The following is a 20,487-nucleotide window of genomic DNA, read 5'->3' as shown; positions in this document are numbered from 1 at the left end:
TCAGAGGTCTCCAGCTGTTCCTATTCGAGGCACATTTGAAGGATGATTAACAAATGAGTTAAAAACAAATTAAAGTCCCCATCTTTCCCTTCTGTGACAAGGCAAGATGATTCCCACTGTCGAATGTGCAGTCTTTCTGTACAAGCTTGAAAGACAAGCTTACAGTTCATGACATGACAAAGCACAAAAATGGTTAAACAGGGAGTTGCCAGTGACGCACACAAAAAAATCCAAGCAGTTTTGCTTCTTAAGATTTCCAAGTTCTCCTCCCGTCTCTATGTCAGTAACTCCCCCATGCCTTGTGAATGTGAATTATTGTTAACACTCCTCCAGGAGCTCACGTTTCGTTCTGTCCTGTTTACTGACCTGGCTGTTCATAGTGCTTTTACCTCTTCTACCTCCTACTCTGATTTTTCTTTCCCTTTCTTCCTGTCCCCACCTCTGAAGCTGTCATACCAGCTGTCATAACTCATGTTTATTTACTTCAGTTCTTCTCGCCTGCCATTTCAAACCTTTCTTCCCTCTTTAAAAAGCCGGTTTTCAATTTATTGGGTTTTTGTCCTGTTTTACTTCATTTATTAACTTCTTTCATCCTCTTTTGAACTTCAGTATTTTCTTCCCCATTTCTGCAGTTCATTGTCTGCTGTTACTTTTTTCCCCTTCAGCCCATCCGTCCACCTGGTCTCTTGTGTCATAGTGAGATCCTGGACGTACTGCACAAGACTGCCCACGGATGGCAGCCATCAGCCACTCCTCCAGGCAAAGCCAAGACCTTGATAGTGATTCTCTGATGCCCCTTGGTTTTTCATGTCACTTAAGACTCCTTTGCTGCCCCTGTGAGAACAAATTAACAGGTTTTTTATATATATAGTATCCACCCAAGAGCTCTGACAATACCATGAATTAAGTAAATTGCTCACAGAAAGATGGCAACTGTGATTAAAGCTAACGCTCAAAAACTGTGGTAGAAGGAAAAAAAATAGAAACACCAAAGAAATCAGGATGGCAGTTTGAAAGCCACAGAGCTGTAGTTTTGTGTTACTGCCACGTAAGTCACATGAAGTAATAACTGAAATGCCTTAAAGGGAACACAATACAAAGACTCATTAAGTCTCTATGCAAAGCCAAGTCTCCAATTTACTACGTATTTAGATGGCAAAGGACCAGAAAACTCTGCTTTAAACCTTGGGGAAAAAAAATCCAAAGACCTTGTAGCTAAGTGTGGTACAGATGAGAAAATACATTTATGGAGTTGCAGATGGTAAGGACAAAGGGGGGAAAGACAACCTTCTTGAGGATAGGAGGTTGCATGGAGAGCTCATAGAAACTTTCCAGTATCTAAAGGGGGCCTTCTGGGAAGCCAGAGACTTTTCATCAGGAATTGTAGTGATAGGGCAAGGAGTAATGGAAAAAGGGGAAATTTAGGTTAGATATTAGAAATTTTTTCCTTTGTGTGTGCTGAGACACTGGACCAGGTTGCCCAAGGAGGTTGTGAATGCCCCAACCCTGGCAGTGTTCAAAGCAAGGCTGGATAAGGCCTTGAGCACCTTGGTCTAGTGTGAGGTGTCCCTTTCCAAGGCGGGTGGTATAGAACTAGATTCTCTTTAAGGTTCATTCCAACCCGTTAACAGTCTGTGATTCCATGAAATCCTCCGCCTCTTCATCACGGCAAGAGACACGTGCAGCACCACTAACCCGTGTGCCCTTTAAAACTCATACTCCATAAACAGAGGGAGCAAGCAATGAATTGTCAACATGTGCAAACCGCAGAAAGCGCTGATGTCATCGGGATTAAGGACGGACTCCGGGCGAGGTACAACAAGCGGGACAGCCCACTTGCAGCACCACCCTGCGGCCCGGGCGGCTCGGAGCGGGCGAGCGGAGCCGAGAGCCGGCCGTCGGCTCAGGCTCCTCCCGCGGGAGGCCGGCCGGCCCGGGCCCCGCCTGCCCGGCATGGCGGAGGAGCGGCGCTTTCTCTCGGCCTCCGGGGTGCCGATCGCGCTGCGGCGCCGCCAGCACAGCGCGTCCTGCCGGGAGCTGGCGGTGCGCGGCCCCCGCCTGCAGCTGCGCTCGCTCAGCGCCGCCACCTCCGCCGTCTGGCTGGCGGCCTACGGGCTCTTCGCGCTCTGCGAGGTACCGGCCCCGCCGCGGCTCGGGCCCGGCCCGGCTGCGCCCCTCAGCCCGTGTCCGTCTGTCGCAGCGGGGCACCGCGGGAGTCCCGCGGGCTGGGCAGCCTTGGCTAGCGGCGCCCGGGGCAGCGAGGGCGGCCGCAGCCCGTGGGAAGGCGCTCAGCGGCGCTCCGGGCATCCCCCGCGCCCCGGGGACGCCGAGCCGATGGGGTGTGCTGGCAGAGGGAGAGCTGTGCCAGGCTCAAGGCCGCGGGCTGCCACCTGCTCGCCCCGGTGTCTTCTCGGGTGCCTCTGTTGGTTTGTAGCCTCTTAGACAGAGAGGGTAGATTTATGTCTGCGTGCTGAGTGATGCCTGGCACATACTTGTGAGTCCAAATAAAACGTGCTCACTTGGAGAGATGAGTTGTGAGAATTTGAAATTAAGGAGGAATTGAAGAAGGTGAATGATTTTTAATCCCCAAAAGGATTTTTTCTGAGTGACTCAGCGCTGCACCATGAATGTTATCAATTTTCACAGCTGAGGCAGAAAGATGTTTGCAGTAGAGATTTAAAAATTTGCTGATATTTAAACTAATGCTTTTGGATTTATCAAAAACTGGACCCAGATCAGTTATGTCCAGACTGAATTCAGTAGTTTAACCAAAGAAGCTAGTCACTGTGACCCATGCTTTGACTGTTGCGCATCCATTTTTTTCAATAATCTTTCCTAAGAAATGAAGATAGAGATTGTATTATAAGTCAGTTGTCAGGAGTCAGACTGGAATAGATGGCTCATGTCTGAGTTTCATTTTTCATGAAAGCATACAGTGGGTTACCACCCACTGCCTTCCTGCTTGCCTTTACACACACTCCTGAAGCCTACATGCAAGTGACTGCAATTCTTCCTTTTGCCAGGAAATCAGGTCTGAAAGTCTCTCTCTTTGTGGATTTCACTATTTGTACTTCATGACTGTTTTTTTCCCCTGTGACAGCAAACTTTTGGAGAAGTCCTGTATACTTCCTGAAGCCATGGCTTCTTTAGCTCACATGGTGGTACAGGCTCAGCTTGAATGGTGGGGCTGTGCAGTTCTTTAGGAAGTGTCTGTTATAACTCTCATTAATGGATAAGTGGCCTGGAGTTCTCTAAAACATGTACCAGAAACAGATGGTAGGTTTTGGACCTTTAGAATATATTACCAGGTCTTCAGATGACTTACTGGGGACTATAGTGTCATCAGTTATATGTTAAAATGTAACAGCCGTCCCAGGACTGCAGCATGCAAAAGACATTGATCCTTAGAAAAAGTACAGGATAAAGCTGATTTTCTTTGCATTGGTATTTAAGGCAAAAAGAGGCTGAGGTTTGAACAAGTTTAGAGTAGCAGTTCATAGTAAGAAAACCACCAGGGCAGTGTTTATCCTGAAGGAGGGTTCCTCCACTGTGAAAATCCACCCTTGGTTCCTGTAAACATTTCACAACACTTTTTTGTCAGTGACATCATCTTTAGAATTTGGCATAATGCACTCTCATTTACACAAGTGGCTTGTTTGGATTGAGATTTCTGCATTGAACTTGGAAGGAAATAGAATTTTCTTGCAGTTTTTAGTTTCAGCTCCCAATTATTTTAGTGCATACTGCAAAGACTGATTTAAACTTCACTACATATATATCAGCCAGTCAGGTGAATAAAATGACTCTACCTAAGTAAAAATGCTTTGCACCTGTAGCTTTAATATACAATTTACTGTGCAATTTTACTTTCTCTAAAGCTGTGTTAAAGTAATTGTAGTACCAGAGCTCTGCCTTTTCTTGGCTTGCGTTACAGAACAGCTTGGTGCTCTCTGCTGCCATCTTCATCACGCTGATCGGCCTGATCATCTACCTGCACTTCGTGAAGATTGACCAGGAATCCCTGCTGGTCATCGGCTCACTCGGCATTCAGGTGACTTCAGCCTATGCCTCAGGGAAAGAGAGCACGACCTTCATTGAGATGGGGCAGGTGAAGGATGTGGTTATCAATGAAGCCATCCATATGGTAATCATACAAAGTCTGTCTTCTTGTGTCTGGGCACACTCACAGCCAGTGTATTTTCATGAGCATGATTTACCAGAGCAATTTAACACAGCACCATCCATAGATTTACTAGCATCAGGAGCTTTATTTCAGATTTTTCTCCTTATTCTGTCATCTCTCACCTTTAAAGGAGAACTCAAACCAAACAAATAACCTCAAAAAGCCAGATCCATCCCTTGGATAATGCCACTGGCATTGAGCTAGTGGATTTAGTTCTTTCTGTTATGCTGTTCTTACAAATCCTTATGTCCAGCTCCATATGTAATCAGGATGGAGATGAGAAGCTATGACAACACAAACAATCGTTTTTCTTGTTGCCGGGGTTTTCTACAAAGCTCCTGTAGAAAAGCAGACCTTACCCTTCCAGCTAGGGTGTCTTCTTTTCAGGTTAAAAACTTAATAGAAAGAAATAGGCAAAATTATTTCTTTACTGAGTGAAAGCTATTGATAAAAATTTGTAGACTTGACTGTGACCTGGCAGGATTTGCCTTCAGCCCAGCGAGTTGAAACAGATCCTATTCCTGTGCTAACTCCAGGCAGTTTGATAGCATTTTTATACTCCAGTGACTTTTGTCTGTTTGTCTTGTAGCAAAAAGTTATCTACTACCTGTGTATCCTCCTCCAGGACCCTGAAGATCCTCAGGGAGTATCTGAGGTTGTGCCACTCTTTCAGGTGAGTTTGAATGGTGGAGAGATCCAGATGGTGGTCTCTGTGTGTGCATCAGTTGTCTAAGCATATTTTTTTTCTGCTACAGTAGTGGGTGACAGTTGCCTTTCTCTGGCTGGGCTGTCAGGGTGGCACTTAAAGTCTCACAGAACTACTTAATGGGGATGGGTTTTTTCATGTGCCCTCCATTCAAACAGCAGGGAGTTGTGTCAGTCTGAACCCGGCCAGGAGTTTGCATGAACTAAAAGTCTTTGGCTCCCACAGGGTGCTGAGGACTTGTAGAGCTTTCTGTGCAGTCCTGTGCTCAGTTACCACCATAACTCTGGCAATGTGCTGCAGTTGATTTTTCCCTTAGCTCTGTGTACCAAAAGTTCTCATAAATCTTCCTTGGCATTGGAATGACTTCCTCTGCCTGCCCTGCTGACAAAGATCATGGTACAAGCAGTGACCAATTTGTTTAATGTATCATAACTTGTTTGTGTTGCCATTACCTCATCTCCCCTCTCTCTTCTCTCGCTAACGTGTTCTGACTGTTCATAATCCCATTTTTGGAATGGATTTGCTTTGTGTGTGTTCATGCCTAACACAACAGTGCCCTTATCCATGAGGGGTGGTAAGCAGCACAGAGGTACCTCACTTCTTAGACTGCTGAGCTGTAGAGCCCTCTCTGTCCTTAATTCACCTGCTGCTGTTGACTGTTTTGTAATCTGCCAACAGTTTGTGACTGGATACAGTCAGTCTGAATACTTAGGAGTATAAATAGTCTATTCCATTTACACTTTCTGCTAACTCAGTCCCACAATTGTAAAGATCTTTAGTAACAGTAATATAAATTAGATATTTAGTAACAGTAATATAAATTAGATATTTCACATATAAACAAGGGGAAAGTAGATTTGCTGGAAATCAACAACTACTAAATTCCAGATAGCTGCATTCAAGTACCTGATATTAGTTTGATATGTTGCTTTCCAGGTCTGCCTGGCATCTGTATTGCTGTATTGTTTCTCTTTCTTTTTTTTTTTTTTACCATTCAACTCTGACCAGTTTTGTTTTCATGGAAATACCTTAGCACTGGTAGAGTTGACTCCAGCAGCATAGGAGGTATGGAACTCTTGCATTTTGAAATGCAGTGCCTGTCTGTAATTATTTTAACATGCAAGTTAGTATGTTAGTTTTGAAGGAGCAATGATTAGTACCTTTATTGTGTCTCCTTCACTGGGTTTCTCTAAGTTATGGCAGCCTTCAAAAATACAATTTTTCATGTCACTCAGCCCAGGAGCCTCACTGCACTGATTTGACCTTTTGTTCTCTCAAGCAACTCTTGCAAGGAGGCATTTGATGGACTTTACACAGTAATGCTGTTGTGGGAGCTCAAAAGTTATAGGATCGTAGGGACTGTGGGACCGTGAAACTTTAACTTCCTTGCTGGTTTTCAGCTGGTCCAGGTTAGAATTGCTGAAAAATCATTGTACTTTGACCACTGTTTGCTGTTTGGGTAAAATTAATTGGCGTTTCAGTTCAGAGCCTGATTCTCTGTTGTTTGACTTCTAGAGCTCCAAGCCACGACTGGACTGCTTGATAGAAGTGTACAAAAGTTGTCAAGAGATCCTGGAGCAGAGGAAGACAGCTCCACAATCAAGTGAAATAAAATAGCTGAAAAAAAGACAGCAAACTTTCAGCAGGACTCAGAGGGACACATGGAAAAGCAAGAAAAACTGCCCCATTAGCAGAACGTTTTAGGCTCAGACTGAAGCTTTTTCTTGCCTCTCCAGAAAAGAATTATGGGGAAATAGAGCAAAGGGAGACAAGAAAATGCATCCATTTTTTACTGTTTCATGCATCTGAAAATTATGCTAAAATTAGAAAATAACCTTGGCTGGACTGCCATAAGTATGCGTGTTTTGGTTTTTATTTAACCCTTTGTTTGAAAATCACACTCTAAATACCAAAGCTGATGTGTGGGATCAGATAGTAACTTCCTGAAGACAGGAGAATTTCAGAAGGACAAAACCAGAAAATTAAACTGTTGCATTCAATTGTGTTTAATGGAATAAACATAAAAGAGATCTGAAGACTGACCTCTTCAGGGATCTGCTTGAAGGAGTCCCATGTGATGGGGTCCCTAGAGGGAAGAGGGATCTGAGAAAGCTGATTGATAGTCAAGGATCATTTCTTCTGAGATCAAGAACAGTCCATCCCAATGAGCAGGAAGTGAAGCAGAAATACCAGGAAGCCTGCATGGATGAGCAAGCTGTTCCTGGCAATGCTTGAACACAAAAGGGAAGTGTACAGAGGGTGGAATTAGGGACAGGTGATGTGGGAGGAATATAGCAACACTGTTTAAGATGCAGTTAGAAAAGCTAAAGCCCAGCTGGCAATGAATCAGTTGAAGGATGTCAAAGGCAACAAGAATGGTTTCAGTAAGTGCTTAACTGTCAAAAGGAGCACAGGGAAAATGTGAACCCATTGCTGAATGGGGCAGGGCCTGTTGACATGGGACATGGAAGAGATGTGGCATTTAAAGGGCCACATGGGTTACTCTCAGAATATGAGGCACATGTGTTGTTGAAAACGATGGTAATGACAACTTGAATAAAATTTTATTAATCTGTGCTCTTTGCAGTAACTCAAGGTTGGGAAATTCTTCTTTGTTGACAAGCTAAAAGTTACTGTAACACTTAACTGGTATTTTTCTCTCTATATTCCACAACTCCTTAGTAATATTAATGAGGTGACTGAAGTGTCAAAAGCTAAACCCACGAGTTGGCAGGAGCCTGGATTCATGCTTATTTGCATACAATGCTGTACCATGCTTGTCCACATAATCTGTAAATGAACACTTGGCACCATACCATCATGCAATAAGGTAGAGATAGGGGGATTAGTGGTTTTTTTTCCACAGTCCTACAAATTTTGAAAGACAGAGGTTAGTTAGCTCATGTCACAGAAGTATTCTCATTGTCCAAGTGAAACGCAGCAGCTTGGGGATGTGCCACTGCCTTTTGTGTCAGAAGAGAAAAGATGGCTCAACAGAGTGGACAGAGTCATGGGCTCAAGGCTGTGCTGGGAGTGCTAACTATGCTGTAAAAGTCCTATGAAGTCCTCAGAATGTGCACTGAAGAAATTACCAAGAAGCTGTGTCACAGCAAGAAGTCTGAAAGATAGCTTCAGCAATCTTTTGAAGGAGTAAACATCCTGTGCCCATGGTGTAGTTGTCCACTTAAGCTAAGAGAAAATCAGCAGAGAGAAACAAGGAATCAGTCTAGGGCAGGTTTATACCTGCTATGGTTTGTGACTGGATACCAAACACAATCTATGTTCATTTTTGTTTACATCAAGAATATTTTAGCTTTTAAAATAGTTTATTTCATTCTGAGAATAATACACATTTAATTAATGGTTATTAATTCACGAGCTGCATTTTATTAAGACCAAACAGAAATCTCACAGTATCTTCCAGACAGCCTTTTACTTACACACAGCAGTTAGGAACACAAAGGCTTTTGTCATCTCATTCTATGCAGCATTAACAGTCATTGCCAAAAGCATTGATTAAAATAAAAAATTATTTTCTCTACCAAAGAATCATACAAAGTAGGTATCTACACAGGGTGGGGTGTTTGAAGACAGGTAAGCTATAAATAGGAGGGGTGTGTGCATCCATCAGAGTGGGGTGGTCCCTGAAACACTCAAGTATTGGTGAATATTTTTAAGAAATAAGGAAGAAAGAAAGTTTTGTGTATCATACTTCTCAATTTAAAGTGCAATTGTGGCAAAAAATAATGAGTTTCAGGAGAGCTGCTGTTTATTTAACATCTCTGCTTCCTGTTTGCCCTGGTACAAGTCTCCTCAAGTCTCTGAGGACACAAGGAAATAGAGCCTGGGGATTTCTATGCCTTGAGTGTCCCCAGCACTGATGACAGCTCCAGCCTATTCTGAAGCAGCTTTGTTACTGGTGGGATACCAGAAGCAAATTGTCAAACTAATCTTCAGATACAGGAGAAATTGTCAGGCACAGGTGACAGAGTGAGGAGGAGTAACACTGTGTATTCTATCTGACACAGCTGTACTAAGATAATTGTGAGAGAGAGGGGAAATACAAGCTATTGTTGGGACATAGAGAGACTGGAAAGTATCTAAGGGAAAACAAAAATTACTAAATATCTTCTTAAAGTTATTTTTGGCTCAGAAAACTTCTACCCTTCTCTGTACCTTCAAGGGATGGTCTTTAAATTCATAACAAGTGGGTACATTACAGTATGTGCAAATCAGGTCACAGTTCATAGAATCTTTTCCTGTCTTAGGTCTGCCATACTGTTTCTATGGATGGTTTGGGGTTGGGTTTGTTTTGTTTGGGTTTTTTTGTTTTATATTACAAAGATGCTGATGAGGGATTGCTTAGAACAATTTTTGTCTGCCCCCTGCTCTTCTCTTTTAGTCTGTGGCCTTGCACCCATCATAAGCATAAAAAAAATCCTTGATCTATCGGCTCCCCCATGTGCATTAGTTGGATGTGTCAAGGTTGGGTGGCAGGAACTAAGGAGTAAAAACACTGGTATGGTTGGTTTGTTTATTTGCAAATAACTGGTTTGCTATTACTGACTTTGGTCCAGTGGTTGGATTAATACTGTTTTAATTTGGGAAAACTGCCCATGAATGCATAATTATTATGAAGTTGAATGTGGTACTTTTCAAAGTGCAGTTATTCTTCCTTAGCTTTTTTAAAATGCTTCTCAAAATAGCTGAACTTAAAGTAAGTAGATTTAGATTTTTTATGAAGAATTGATATTTTTCCTTTATTTGTTTAAAATTCAATAATTTTCTCATAATGAAGTCCCTTTGAAACAGATAAAAAAGAAAATCGAACCTACTGACATTCTTTAGGAAAGTCAGAAGAACATGAGTACACAATTGCCCACTACCTCCTCCTTGATTATGGTACATGAAGGAAGCAGGAGTTTAAAAGAAGCAGCTTCTGTCAAGTCAGAATGGCAGAGCTTGTCTGGGAAGATCTGTCCTAGTTGCTGAAAGACAGAAAAAGTACAAAATTTGCTTGCCTTGTCTTCTTTTTTCTGAGATAATGTGCAGTTCCAGACACATCTACAACAGTGGTTATCAGAAGTGTTAGAAAGTGCTTGTCTGAGAGTGGAGCATGTGACACACGGAGCCCTGCCCTGCAGCAGCAATCTGATGTTCATCTACTGCATAGAACAGTGTCAGTTTCCAAAAGGCACCGGTCCTGTAGGTGCCAGGGCATTCTCTGACACTGTCCAGGTCCCAGGTGTTCCCAGTACTCAACATGAAAAGACCCTAGGCTTCCACCTTTATTTAAGGTTGAAAATACTCTTAAGTACTGCTGAACTCTAATTCTATACTCACTATTTCAGGTCTGAAATCACCCTTGACTTGCATCAGAATTATTCTTGTGAGTTTAATTCCTATTCTTTCTTAGCAATGTCTTTCTTTCATGTCTGAGCAATAACACAAAAGTTTATGTTGTTTGAAATCTGAAAATGGGAGGGATCAAAGAAAATATATGTACATGTAAAGCAAGGCAGTACAGTAGGAGATGGAAGAATGAGTGCAGCTGTAATGACTGGAGCACTGTGCAGGCAAATGACCTGAGGAATGGTATTTTGGATGGAATGTGTCACAGAAAGGAAACTCCCACACAGTCCCCCAAATCAACTTTTTTTTTTAAGAGAAAGTACACTGCCTCTACCTCTAAGGAACTTTGTCTATTATTATGGAAAAGGAATCAGAGCCTGCATTAATCTGTGGTATATAACCAACAAAATCAGCTCATGTGGAACAATCCCTTAGAGCAGGGTGGGCCCCTTTGTGCTTCGGGGCACGGAAGGAAAAAAGCACCGATTTTCAGTGTCCCAGGGCTTCTTGGCAGGTGCTTGGCTTCGTGAGGGCTGTGTGGAACACAGCAGGGAAGGAGTTGAACGACAGTTAATGTAGCTGGCAATCAGAAGTGTTGCTTCAACAATCTGGGGAAAAGAGAAAATGATTAATGATGTAGGTCAATTACAGGTAAGAATGCCCTTTGATTTTTAGCATCTATTGACTGCATGGCTTTTGTAAATGGCTTTCTCCCATGGAATTGTTCAGTTTTAAAATGAAGCCCTGTCTTTAAGAGTTAGGTAGAATAAGTCTCTTGTTGAAAGGTTCCAGCTTACAAAGGATCTGTTGAATATATATAGCTAGTGCAGCAACCACAAGTACCAGTCCCCAGGGCTTGTACAAAACACCCAGCCCTGATGCTGCCAGCTGGAAAGAAACTCACTTTTCATTTGTAATTACCTTTGGAATTGCCATTGTGAAGAGGAGTTTTTCAGTGCTATTTTTTCCAGAACTTCTTTCTTTCATTTTACTGACTACAATCATGAAGTCATCTCGACAGCCTCCAAAGGTCAGCACAGAGGAGTATGAATAAGAGACTTTCAAATGCTGCAGACAGAGAGTTTGAAAAAGTCATAGTTCTGTAAAAAACTCCAAATGTCTACCTTAAACTAATATATTAGTTTATATTGCTACTTCCTGCAAGAACACCAGATCTCCAGCAGTGAAGGGCAGTAGATGGCTCTAAAGGTAAGAGCTGGCAGAGAAAGCTCAAGTGAGAATTGCATTTCTAGTTTTCTCCTGGTGTGCTCAAGGCCTCACTACTTCATAGTACAGATTTTGTTATATTCCAGATGGTGGTAGTAAGCACACACCACTGAGATTTTGCAAGATGTATGAACATGTTTGCTGCCCTACCTTACACTGCAGCTGTAATTTTCCTTTGTCTGTGGAGTGTTCAAACATAACACTGCCTTCCCTCATCTCTGACTTTTACAAACTAACTTCTAATAATAATTCACATTTGAAGTTAAAGACAAACTGTTAGTGACTTTCACTGGACTCATGGGAATGTCTTTCTGTGCTAGGTAAGGTATTCCTCTGAAAGAGTGTTCCTCCACATACCATTGTGTTATAATCCAGTATGCTGATACCATCTTCGTTCACAGCTATCCAGACTGGACTGTTTTCCAGGGAGGAAGGCAAAATAGGCTAGAGAGAAATAAAATTATGAATTCAGGTATTTCTTGAACACCACAGAATGATATTTCTGATATAAATGTTGAGATTTAAGGATAAAGTGAAGATGAGAAAAAATCCTAAAGGCTTATACTAAAGGCTTACTGGTGTGACCTGGTTTGATTTTTAAGACAGCTTTCCCCAAAATTTGGAATAACATTTTCAGATTTACATACACTTTTTGGAGTAGTGGCACAAGAGACACAAGGATAACAAAGCCTTTGAAATTAATTAGATGCCATCAGTGCGGTTAAAAATGAAGGAAATGCTAGGACAGAGCAACAGCATGGCAACTCTGCCCAGCACACGTGTTTATACTGCTCCTATCTGTCAGGAAGGCAGTGAAACCTGCTGGTTTCTATACCAAGTACCATCACATCAATGCCATTTTGTTTCTTACAAAATCTTACAGCAAATGTGCATCAATTGTCTGTTGAAGATGACTTGTTTTGATTAACAACAGAAAATATTTCCTGGGAATCTGCTATTACATGGCTAATGCCATAGGCTTTGCTGTTTAATTGCTGAAAAGTTATAACATGCATTAATCATCATACCAACATTATTTCACCTGTGGGTCCACCTATTCTATATTCTGATTCTTCAGTATACTGAATTACATATTCTGTCAATAACCTCAAATACCAGTAACCTCTTTTAGTCCTGACAGTGGAAATAACTGTCTTTCGAAAAATATATTGTATATTTATTACTATTTATTTTCTTGTATATTTATTCAAGAGGTCCCTTTCATCATTAGACTTTTCTTCTGTAACCAGAGCAGCTTTGACTTCAAAACAAGAGACATGTAACCATGAAGAAGATCTCACTCAAGCTTTCAGCAGCAGAAATTTCTGCTGGGATGGGAAAGATGGTTAAGGCCAAAACCTGTCTGATTTCTCAGACATATGTGCTAACAAATTAGTTCAGGCATGAGCAACAGGCACAGAGCTCTAGCCTGGAATGGGGTGAGGGATGGTACAAGCTGCTGGGGGAAGCGCTCCCTGCAGCTGTTCTTTGCTCTCCCACTGATGCCTGTGGGCTGGCACCTTACCCAATGTGTACTTTCATTTCTGTTTCTGCAACAGGACATTAGGAGTACTTGCCTCTCCCATGTGGCAAGGAAAGCATCCAGTTCTGTGTCAAGCAAAGAACAGGACTAAAGTAGCAATTCTCCTTACAGCTGACACTAGCTGCCAGGTGTGACTTAGGGGTGAGTCCTCCTCCCCCACTGTGGTATGTAAATGTTATTTTTTAAACTACCATTGCAGCCTTGATGTCCAGGAAAACTGGACATCCAGCTGCCTCAGAAAGCTTTGGTAAGGCTTGTAAGGACAGGTAGTAAGTACTCGGCACCGTGATCAATTGACACAGCCAGGGAACCTTCAGTATTTATTTACTGAACACTAGCAACCCCTAGTGCTTAGAATATACTTGTCTTTTTCAACCTATATGGTACCAGGGGTGCTTGTTCAGTACTGAATTGTCCAATTTTTTCCCTTTCTGAAATAAAAGCATTTTCAACCTGTGTTCCCAGAGGCTGCAGGTATGTCTCTTCTCAGATAATTCACTCTTGGAAACAGAAAAACATGTGCTCCAGTTACCTTAGCAGCAAATATTTTGGTTCCAAAGAGAGGCCATTTCCGGGCCACCGTCAAATAAATTCGAATGCATTCTGGGGGAGAGCATCCCTGCAGCACCATCCACTTTGTCGCCAGCCTGTCGGTCAGCTGCCTTTAGGAATCCAAGACACAAGACAGTATTACTTACTAATGTCTTCCAAGGAAAGATATGTAGACTTGGAACAGTTAATAAATGTACTTCTTCACTCCAAAAAGGTTATTCTACAGAGCACTTAGAGATGGGGCTGTTAGCACTATCAGTTCTACAACCTGAATTTATTTTAGCTTTTCTCTACTTCCACATACTTGCTCACTTTCCTCATACCTTGCCTGTAGTATGCTTTATAAGGAGTGGCAATATGTATTAACTCACTCTTGATTTGGCTCACTAGGGATGGTTTGGCAGCTACCTTGCTACATGCAGATGGAATTTGCTTCCAAAAGGAGGTAACTGTGTTACTGGCACCACTGCATCCCTAAATAGCTTAGGATCTGTAGGAAGACCATTCTCTAAATCAGATAGATCTGAGATCTGTGGCAACATCTGAATTTTGTATTTGAGCTCTCTGCATCGTGTATGAGAATTTCTAAGTCAGAACATCAAAAAACCCTGCCAAAATATGTCCTACCAGAATTACTGCATGGTCTAAAGCAACCCATATAAGCTGGCTTTATGGCTCATTGAAAATGTTAGGCACCTGGATTCAATTGACACTTGGGGGAAGTGTAAAACATAAAACTCAGAATTCATCTCAGGCTTGGGTTAGTTTTTTGAAACTGAGATGCCTAATTTGGAAGTGAAAGGCCTAAACTTCTTGTCTATGGCAAAACTAGTTGGTGATTTGTCTCTTTTTATATTGCTTTTTCTTTTAAGGGAGCCTTTTCCTGACACTTTTCTTTGTTTGCATTTCTACATCAATAATCTTGACAGGGCTCCTTGAAACTTCTTAAATATAAAGGTAATTTGACAAGTAAAAGCTGATTTCAGTACAAAGTATTGAAGAATCAACAGCTTACCTGAATTGTTCAGGAGTAATGTTTTGCTTGTAGTGTTTGGGGTAGAATTTATCTAAAACCTGGTGGAGAAGATGCTGCATTTTCAATTGTGATGGTCCCCCAGGACTTGAAGATCCTGGTCGATCCAAATCCCCATATTCCACCTAAGGCAACATTATAGTTTATAGTGCAACAGAACTATGAGGTTCTTAATGTAGTAGAACATTCCATGAATTCCCATACTGATAACTACTGTGTTTATTAGGCATGCAAACAGACACAGCTGGGGAATGTTGTCTACAGCATTAACCAGAGCAACTGCATACAAAAGAGCAACCACTGAGGACATGACTGCCCAAGGAATTACCTACTGATCCAAGAGAGTGGAACACGATCTCAGCCAGGTATGTGTTGTGAGGACACACATCCGTATAAACTACCAGGCTTTGGGGATTTATTCTCAATTGGCCAATTAAAAGAACAGCATATTTGTAAATAGTTTGGACCACATCCCCCACTTCTTTACCTCAGTTTACACTGTTTTAACAAATACAACACAGTTTCAGGTCAGTAAAAAACTGTTATACTGCTTATCATGCCCACAACCCACAATGTGGGTTTTATGTGGTAAAATACTAAATGCAAGCCTGGAGACCTAATAGAGGATCTTAGAAGATGCTCCTCCTGAGTAAGAGGGTATTGGCAGTGTAAGAGGGGAATTTTTTACTATTAATGGAATTCTAGTGGTGGTACTATTTCCATATCTCTACTAAGGTACTAATTGGAGCAGGTCCAGTGATGGTTCAGCCTCACTCTGTTTTTTCCAATATTTTTCTTGAGAAGGAAAGGAGAGGCACAGCTAAAGCAAATTTCCCTACAGCTATAGGTATACTACTATAATGTGTCTATCATGGTACATCTGACGGTGTGTTTGCTTGACACATCACACTGCATGTTTGATGTGTCTTTGATGTAAAAGGGAGCTGCTTATTCAGACATAGTGTACAGAGGAAGGAGGGCAAAAGAGAGGATTTCTGCCATACTCACCTGAGCCATTAGAGCCACCATTTCCAGAGCTAATTCCTTATTAACAGGAAACCTTCCATTGGCTATTTCATTGCTCACTTGGAAGGCCAGCAGCAACCGCTCACGGTCTGTCTCACCTTTGGCCTGGCTCCGGAAATACAGTCTAAAAAATAGGGAGGATTGTGAAGGTAAAAAGATACTGTGAACAGAAAGTACAGCTGGGAACTTAAATCAAGGTGAGGCAAAATAAAAGTGTGGTTTGTTTTTTTTTTCACTGAGGGGGTACTGGACAGATTTGGAAGCTGAGGTGCTTCCCTTATGAACAAGACTTGAGCAAGGAGGCTCAAAACATGCATTCTAGCTTAGGAAGCTATTTGAATTCACTAAGCCAGCCACTTCTAGACAGCGAACCCTTATTAAACACAGATAAGTCAGTGTCCATTCATCCCAATCAAGCACAGATAGGCAATATTTAAATTATGGCCTTCTCTGCTTATCACAGAAAAGAGAACCACCTCCGCTCTACATGTATAAGCTTCTCCGAGGCAGCCTTGTAGACTTGCCAGCTTGGACTTGACCACTTACACTGAAGGCTTATTAAAAAATGCCTCAGTATGCTTCAGCAGGACATAGGAGACCCAATTAGCAGACTTTGTTCAAGGAAACATGCTAGTAAATCAAAGCATCCTATTGTTTTGTATTCCATCGACACTTGGAATTTTTTTGAAGTGGTATAGCAAGATTACTAGTTGGGGTTGAAGACACCAGTTTGAGGAATGCTTCCCAGAACCACTCCTCATACTTAGAGGCCACAGCAATCAATTCATAGATTAATTTCAAGCTGCATCTATGGCTATAAATTCCACTACACGAGATATTCATTCCAGTGGATCGGTTTATTTATTTTTATGTCTCTTTGAGATTAACTACACTCTTAGGACCATATTGACCTTACAAATGTCTTATCAGAGTCCTTGGTGTTAGAACAGTCCAGCCTTGGAAAGACCATATCAAAACATCCTTGCTGTCTAGCCTATGCACATTCCAGCTCAACAAAATAATACTGCAAAATTTCACTCCTGAAACAAATACAACCTTCTGGGTCAAAAGCAATAACTTCTACTTTCAGCTCTATTATACCAACTAACAAAGTTGACAGAAATTTGTTTCCAACGTTACAGTCAACAAAATCTTCATATGTTCAATATTGAACTCTCTGTTCAGTTTTGGGGCAGCCTTTGTTTCACCTGCAAAGAGAATTCATTCCTTGTTCTCATACAGCTCTTGGTTTACTGTAATTCAGAATTCCTACCTCTATTATAAGTGATTAGCTTGTTCCAATTTTTCATTTAGATCTTTGTCTTTTACTTCCCTTCTCTACCATCTTTCATCATCTTATTTTTCTTTCTTTATAAAGTCTGGACACTGCTACTACATATCTCTTCTACAGCTCATATGATTTAGAACATCGTTCTTGTATCTTTTTCATCTTTGTGAATGTTCACTTAACTGCAAGGAGTGGCATACTTCTTTTCACTTGTGATTTTTCCTCTAGGTCTCTCTTCCTCTCACCTAACACACATTCTTCAACTGTGTTTTAGGATCTAGGCAAATGAAATTGTGCCAAGGATGCCTTTTCGTGCTACAGGTAGTTGTTAACTATTTTAAAGTCTATTCTGCTATTGCAAAGTGGTTTGGGTTTTACCCCTAGGCCATTTGCTTTTGTAAATGCAACAGACAAAACCCATCACATCTCCTGTAGAATTTAACTGCATCTTAGCTAAAATAGTTTTGGTACCAATGATACTATAAATTACTGGACATTTACACAGATATAGGTTTAATTAACAGCAGTAGTAAGACCACCCAACAGAGAACAGTACCTGTTCTTGTAGGTCAACTTTACAATTCTTGTGCCACCTTCATATTTCCCAGGATGCAATTCTTTTAAGGCTTGTTCCCATTTGGAAATGACATCACAGATCTTTTAAAAATATCAAGGAGAGAGGAGACACAAACTTAGGTGAAATATATGGCCAAGGCTTGAGGGGAAAGTAAGTGAATAAAATATTGTGAAACACAGAAGATAAAGAGACAGACTGGATCAGCATAAACACAGATCAAAGTGACAAAACACATTCCTTTTTCTATTGCACAGTATGTAAAAACAAAAGCATTCCAACTGAAAACTCCAGCTCTAACTTGCAGGGGCACACATGAATTCTGGTCTGGTAGTAATTCTCGTGGCTATGCCCACATTAGCAAGTAGCAAAGCTCAGGAGGAACAGATCTGCCCAGAGAAACTCCTGTTCCTAAGTCTCCATGCCCACACTAGTAGTCCGACTGAGTGACCTGAAAGTCCTCTACTATGTTGGATAACATCTTCCAGTTCATGTTTCATGCAAAAAGAATCAATTTCATGCTCTCAGATTACTCCTTAATGTAAGTCAAAGCATGGTTAATAGGAATGATTGGTAGGTTTACTTCCACAGTCCCCTCTTGAGCCAAACTAAAGCACTAATGTCCTCTGAACAGCAGCAGAATGTGCATGGCTGCACCAAACCTTTGGATGTGTATGTCCAAATTTTGGGAACGTTTGGTCCTAGAGTCCAACTTTGTAACTCAGACATTTTTCATAATAACATGGTTTCTGTTTGTTTTTTTCTTCCATTCAGCTTCTCCTGGTTATTCTAGCTCTTTTTCAAGTGGTCTAATGAAGGCCCCTACTTCTCTTTTGATGGCATCTCAATGAAAGGAATGTGAACTTAAGAAGCCACATGAAATACATAATCAGATCTCTAAACCTCTCTTAAGCTACTGAGAATTACTGGTTATTATTTACTTGCCAAGGCAAAGCGATGCCACCTTTGATCGTCTCAAGCTCCTTTGTTTACTCTGATGCTTCATCTCTCCAGAGATGGTCCAATTACCAGCAAAGCTCCAGATTACCTGATCTATATCAGGCCATGAAAACAAATGATATAATTGTGGTAGTTTTCTTTCAAACCATCTACTTCCAAGTTATTGGTGTCTTCTTCCTCTGTTGTTTAATGTGAAATTTTACACTGTGTAAAATTGATTAAGTTCCCTACAGTTATCAGGACCTCTTCAAAGTTGCACTACAACTATTCCTCCATTAATGCTGTATTACAAATTATTCTCACAGATTTGTACCAAAATCTGATGGGTCTCATTCATGGCAGCCAGCCTGCTCAGTTAAGGCAGTCATTCAGCTGCAGCATGGGTAAAAATCTCCATATGAAAGTCACAGGTGCTAACACTTTATTGTCTTTCTTTTTCCCCTGATCTAGGGCACAACACTCTTACAGTGAGGCCATACTCAGTCACGCTTTCTCCCCTCTGTATGCTTATCAACAATGAAGGCCTGAGTTATCTGGAGACAGCAAGGAGATACTTCATAATTCAACAGATGGAATTTATACAGACATGCCAAAAGATTCACAGCCTAACAATTCTGTCTCAATTAGGAGTGTCACATTTGATGTCAGTTGTGATATCTGATCATGCTGGCCTAGCTCAGTCATGTTTCAATTTTGTAGTGAAGACAAATTAAACTTTAATATGTACTAAAATTTGAGTTAGACTTTTTAAAAATTGACCAATTTATAACCTACTAAAATAGATCTTTCTATTAAGAACTATATTAGATTAGGCTAGCTAATTATAGAGTCATTTAGTTTGAAAAAGACCTTTAAGATCAGCAAGCCTAATCACCAAACCAGCACTACCAAGCCTATCACTAAACCATGTCCCCAAGTGACACATCTACAGATCTTTTAAATACCTCCAGGGGCAGTGACTCTACTACTTCCCTGGGCAGCCTGTTCCAATGCTTGAGAAACTCTTTCAGCAAAGTAATTTTGCCTAATAGGCATTCTAAACCTCCCCTGGTGCAACTCTGGGCTGCTTCCTCTTGTCCTGTCATTTGTCACTTGGGAGAAGAAACCAACTCCCACCTGGCTACAGCCTCCTTCCAGGCAGTTGTAGAGAGCAATAAGATCCCCCTGAGCCTCATTTTCTCCCGGCTAAAGAACCTCAGCTCCTTCAGCTGCTCCTCAGCAGACTCTAGACCTTCATCAGCTTTGCTGCCCTTCTCTGGACCTGCTCCAGCACCTCAATGTCTTTCTTATTGTGAAGGCCCTAAAGCCAGTGCTGAGTACAGGGAGACAGTCTGTTCCCTGCTCCTGCTGGCCTCACTGCTACAGGCCAGGATGTCATTGGCCTTCTTGGTCACCTGGGCACACTGCTAGATCATGTTCAGATGGCTGCTGACCAAGACCCTCAGGTCCTTTTCCTCTCAGCAGCTTTCCATCCACTATTCCCTCAGCCTATAGGGCTGCATGGGATTGTTGCGACCCAAGTGCAGGAATTAATATCTCATCTGAGAATATGAATCTAGATAGACAATACCCAAGCTTATTTGATCTTACTTAATTAAGAAAGATTTATTAATCATTTGGCAATCCTTCAAAGATGTATACTAAAGGTAACAGAGGTGAAAAATAAATACCTTCATACTGCCAGGCAAACAATGTTCCAAATTCCTGCCAGAAGGATCATCTGTGAACAGAGAAAATCCCATATGGGATGGCTTCCTCATTCCTGTTTCCTGGTTCAGTCTCTGGATGAATTCATCAACAGTTGAGGAACCATCAAAACCTACAACCTGCAATGAAAGAGGACTTAACTGAGGATACAAGGATTGTGACTACTGATGGGTATCACAACTAATGAAGGTGGTGTCATATGGATTAGCATCTCAGGATTAACTGCCAGCTCCAGTGACAACATCTGTGTATTGTCTCCCTTCGTATCACATTCTTTCCCATATTGAGACACTTCCAACATTTCTCCCTTTTTCTCAGCTACCTTTTCTTCCTAAG

At 41.5% G+C, this 20,487-nt stretch overlaps 2 protein-coding genes across 2 annotated transcripts in view; one reads left to right on the top strand and one right to left on the bottom strand.

Annotated features, from left to right (window-relative positions):
• Positions 1-1,931: 1,931 nt before the first annotated feature.
• Positions 1,932-7,435, top strand: PIGH (phosphatidylinositol glycan anchor biosynthesis class H). Its single transcript, XM_058807495.1, has 4 exons — positions 1,932-2,133; positions 3,935-4,144; positions 4,773-4,856; positions 6,405-7,435. Exons 1-4 carry the CDS (start codon positions 1,954-1,956, stop codon positions 6,504-6,506), a joined length of 576 nt encoding a protein of 191 aa, XP_058663478.1. The 5' UTR covers positions 1,932-1,953; the 3' UTR covers positions 6,507-7,435.
• Positions 7,436-8,274: 839 nt separating this feature from the next.
• The window catches only part of PLEKHH1 (pleckstrin homology, MyTH4 and FERM domain containing H1), a 35,924-nt gene continuing 23,711 nt past the window's right edge, over positions 8,275-20,487 (bottom strand). Inside the window, exons 19-26 of the mRNA XM_058806682.1 lie at positions 20,115-20,270; positions 17,467-17,567; positions 15,605-15,746; positions 14,579-14,721; positions 13,544-13,673; positions 11,826-11,912; positions 11,163-11,309; positions 8,275-10,849 (exon numbers count right to left, since the gene is read on the bottom strand). Of these exons, the coding sequence (XP_058662665.1) occupies positions 10,673-10,849; positions 11,163-11,309; positions 11,826-11,912; positions 13,544-13,673; positions 14,579-14,721; positions 15,605-15,746; positions 17,467-17,567; positions 20,115-20,270 (1,083 nt within the window). The 3' untranslated portion in view covers positions 8,275-10,672. The remainder of the gene's footprint in view (positions 10,850-11,162; positions 11,310-11,825; positions 11,913-13,543; positions 13,674-14,578; positions 14,722-15,604; positions 15,747-17,466; positions 17,568-20,114; positions 20,271-20,487) is intronic.

This window comes from Ammospiza caudacuta, chromosome 6 (genome assembly GCF_027887145.1).
Source record: "Ammospiza caudacuta isolate bAmmCau1 chromosome 6, bAmmCau1.pri, whole genome shotgun sequence".
Classification (NCBI taxonomy): Eukaryota; Metazoa; Chordata; class Aves; order Passeriformes; family Passerellidae; genus Ammospiza; species Ammospiza caudacuta.
Note: the sequence above shows the minus strand (reverse complement) of the source record. Positions and strands in the feature narration are given on the sequence as shown.

Excerpts from the sequence above, each read along its gene's own strand:
- PIGH (XM_058807495.1), top strand. The coding sequence starts at position 1,954 with ATGGCGGAGGAGCGGCGCTTTCTCTCGGCCTCCGGGGTGCCGATCGCG. Across the intron at positions 2,134-3,934 it reads GGCTCTTCGCGCTCTGCGAG|AACAGCTTGGTGCTCTCTGC; the intron begins GTACCGGCCCCG and ends CTTGCGTTACAG. Across the intron at positions 4,145-4,772 it reads TCAATGAAGCCATCCATATG|CAAAAAGTTATCTACTACCT; the intron begins GTAATCATACAA and ends TTTGTCTTGTAG.